Source organism: Rhinichthys klamathensis, unplaced genomic scaffold (assembly GCF_029890125.1).
Source record: "Rhinichthys klamathensis goyatoka isolate OS25496 unplaced genomic scaffold, OSU_Roscu_1.1 h1tg000412l_1, whole genome shotgun sequence".
Taxonomy (NCBI): Eukaryota; Metazoa; Chordata; class Actinopteri; order Cypriniformes; family Leuciscidae; genus Rhinichthys; species Rhinichthys klamathensis.
The window spans coordinates 909,457-912,579 of record NW_026606912.1 but is presented as its reverse complement, the minus strand read 5'-3'; the positions used below and the strand labels follow the sequence as shown (position 1 = coordinate 912,579).

The 3,123-nt window shown below is 40.8% G+C and overlaps 1 protein-coding gene across 1 annotated transcript; it reads right to left on the bottom strand.

Annotated features, from left to right (window-relative positions):
- Positions 1-730: 730 nt before the first annotated feature.
- On the bottom strand, positions 731-2,840 carry hmx2 (H6 family homeobox 2). Its single transcript, XM_056235135.1, has 2 exons — positions 2,361-2,840; positions 731-1,606 (listed from the first exon to the last, which is right to left on the bottom strand). Exons 1-2 carry the CDS (start codon positions 2,620-2,622, stop codon positions 1,059-1,061), a joined length of 810 nt encoding a protein of 269 aa, XP_056091110.1. The 5' UTR covers positions 2,623-2,840; the 3' UTR covers positions 731-1,058.
- Between the last annotated feature and the right edge of the window lie 283 nt (positions 2,841-3,123).

Below are 3,123 nucleotides of genomic sequence, written 5' to 3'. Positions count from 1 at the left end.
ATGGAATCAGTACAACACGACACCACTACAACCTTTGTAATTTGACAGCGGGTGAGTCTTATCAGATTGCACCGCGAGCACTGTCATTCTTGACTGCGGCTTCTCTGAGGCCCCGCTGCGCTTTTGACGTTCCGCTTGTCTCCGAGAATGTTTGAATGCGTGTTCGTGTGACAAGCAACATGTAATTATCCCTAATTGCGAAAGCATCAACTGGGGACACTTTACATGACCCAGTGTCACTGTAACAAAAATGTTTGTCTTGAGCTGATAAGCACACTAAAAAGAGAACACTGTCACTATAAATAGACTAAATATATATAAATGCCTATATATGCCTCTCTCTCTCTCTCTCTCTCTCTCTCTCTCTCTCTCTCTCTCTCTCTCTCTCTATATATATATATATATATATATATATATATAGCCTATCAACTGGGGACAGACCGAACCACTTGAACCAATGAATTCACTAAAATTCATGTAACCTAGGCCTTCTGCGATTCAAAATATTAGGAAAATGTGGTTGTTTAAAAGCAAAGGCATTAAATCAAAACGAGGCATTGCCGTTGGTAATTCATTGTGTATAGACCTCTCTTTAAAATAAAAATTAAATACAATATAATATAATAAATAAAACCTTATTATTATTATTATTATTATTATCATAATCATCATTGTTGTTGTTATTAATGCTTTTTTTAAATCTCAGATGTTTTCATTTTAGAGACAGGAATCGAATGATTACACTTTTATTTCAATGTTTTCACTCCTCATAATGTGTAAAACGGGTTAATCGGGGGACAGAAATGTAAATAAAAGTACAAAATAATCAGTATACACATGGTGTATTTTATAGGACATGTACAGAACCGTGTTGCTTTTGTGTTTTACACATAGACTCGTTTAATTGCTGCATATTAAGAAATATAACTTTTCACCAAATAAAGAGGTATAAATAGACATGAATTTCGTCAAACATAGTTAAATGTGTATTTGTACGATTTAGTGTGTAATAGTGTAATAGTCATCCTTTAGCAAAGAATGTTCGCTGTGCGCAAAAGTTAATATTCAATCTTATTGTAAAGATTGTATAATGGTAAAGCTGGTAAATTACTTCCAGGGTAATAGAGTGGGGTTGGAAAAGCGATGGACCTCGGAACCGGCACCCGGAGCAACGAATTTTCTCTAAAAACGAGGGGCATCCCAACCAAAGTCTGCGCCGATGCGTGCGCCATGTTCGCAGCTTCCAGTTCCGCAGAGAGCTGCCGTTTCCATTTGTTCCGCCGGTTCTGAAACCACGTTTTCACTTGAGTCTCCGTTAACTGCAGGCTGGAGGCGAGACAGGCTCTCTCGGAGCTGCTCAAATAGCGTTTCATGTCGAATGTGGACTCGAGCTGATAAACCTGACTCCGAGAGAAAACGGTGCGCGTCTTCTTCTTGGCGGAACTGCTCTGTTTGTCCGGACCGTCACGGTGTCTCTCTTCAGAAACGGGAGACATTTGGCTACACGCTCGCTCCTGCTCCTCTTTGTAATCCGGTAGTATGGATGGTGTCAAATGCGGCCGGCGGTCGATCCCATCCTGCACAGGTAGAAGTCCCTTTGTGGCACCTGCAACAAATACAGCACAAAACTATCGTCTTATCAAACTGTGCTTGAAGAATAACAGCCATTGAGATAAAGCTTTCGTGCTTCAGTGGGAACAATATGCATGACTGATGTGTCCACATTAGTGAATTCAATAAATAGCCTAGTAGTTGAAAACACGTTTATATTTAATGAGGTATAAAAAGTGCTTTGAATATTCGTCCATCATCAAATTCGCTCTGTTTTCCCCCCTGTTAGGCTAAACATCGCCATTACTCGATACTTTACACAAGAGTTCATTAAATTTGAACTCTGACTGTTTGATCGACTGTTGAAAGGTTACAAGTGCCCTGTTAAATAAACAATACAATATGACTAGCACTGGTGCACGATATTAATTAAATCGTGTTACATTTAACGCTCAATTGACGAAATGCAGCGTTGCCTCTGAAAGCCGGCATAATCAATTAGCAGACTCGATTAAATTCGGTTAATTATTTGACCTTTCCCCTGTTCACCGAGGCGCGATAATATGTCGGATAAAAACACGACTGGAGTTTTATTCAGTGTTGGCAATGGGGACAACATTAGAAGACAGTCACCATAGTGACAAAAAATTGTGTTTTATAGCCTAGCCTACTTAATGATTCTGAAGTGAGACGTTTTACAAAAGTGACTTTCGTACTAAACATCATGAAATCACAAATATATTTATATTGACCATGGTGGTAACGAGTGTCTATAGCAATAAAATGACACTGGTGGTATCGAGACTTACCGAGGCAGAAGTTGAGAGGCTGGTGCGGGTTGCAGGGCTCTGGTACACCGGACTCAGAGCAGTAACAGTCGCCCGAATCCTCTCCGGCACTACAGTCGTCCTCTGATGACACGGACAACGTCCGCTTCCTCGGCTGGGATTTGGGACTGTCCTTTGCAGCTGACCGGACTCCCTCGTTGGAGGTGCCCAAAATGGACTGGATTGTGAAGCTTGAAATGGGGGCAGGCGAGCACTTGCTTCCGCTGTCCTCCGAATTATTCATTCTCGCCTCATAACAGTTAAAAAATTTTCTAAAAATGATCAAATGTCAACGCAGCAATACGTTCCGCTACACATAGAGAGTGTTTTTCTTCAAATCTAAAAATTGTTTGTTAGAGCTGACGGGACGTTAAAAAAAACTTGTTTTTCGTGGGCTCAAAAGTGTTCGAATGCATTCCTCTCCACTTCCACGCGCTCTGGTCTCAAGGCGGGTGGAACGTGCCCTCATTTGCATGTAGGTAAGACCGGCGCTGGCCAATCACGCGCTCAAAGCGCGCCCGGAAATTTCAAATTTTATAATATTTGAGTTTCTCAATGGAGCGCTCGATGGAGATTAACTTGCTGCAAAACATTAGGCTACACTGCAAAAAGAAAATATGTCAGTCATTTTAAAGGGGAATATAATGTAAAATGCAACAGTCCAAACCAGTCCAAACCTGTTATTTGTTCGTGAATAACCGTAAGGTAGGCCTATCTTACCATACATGGTAAACAATATTATGTT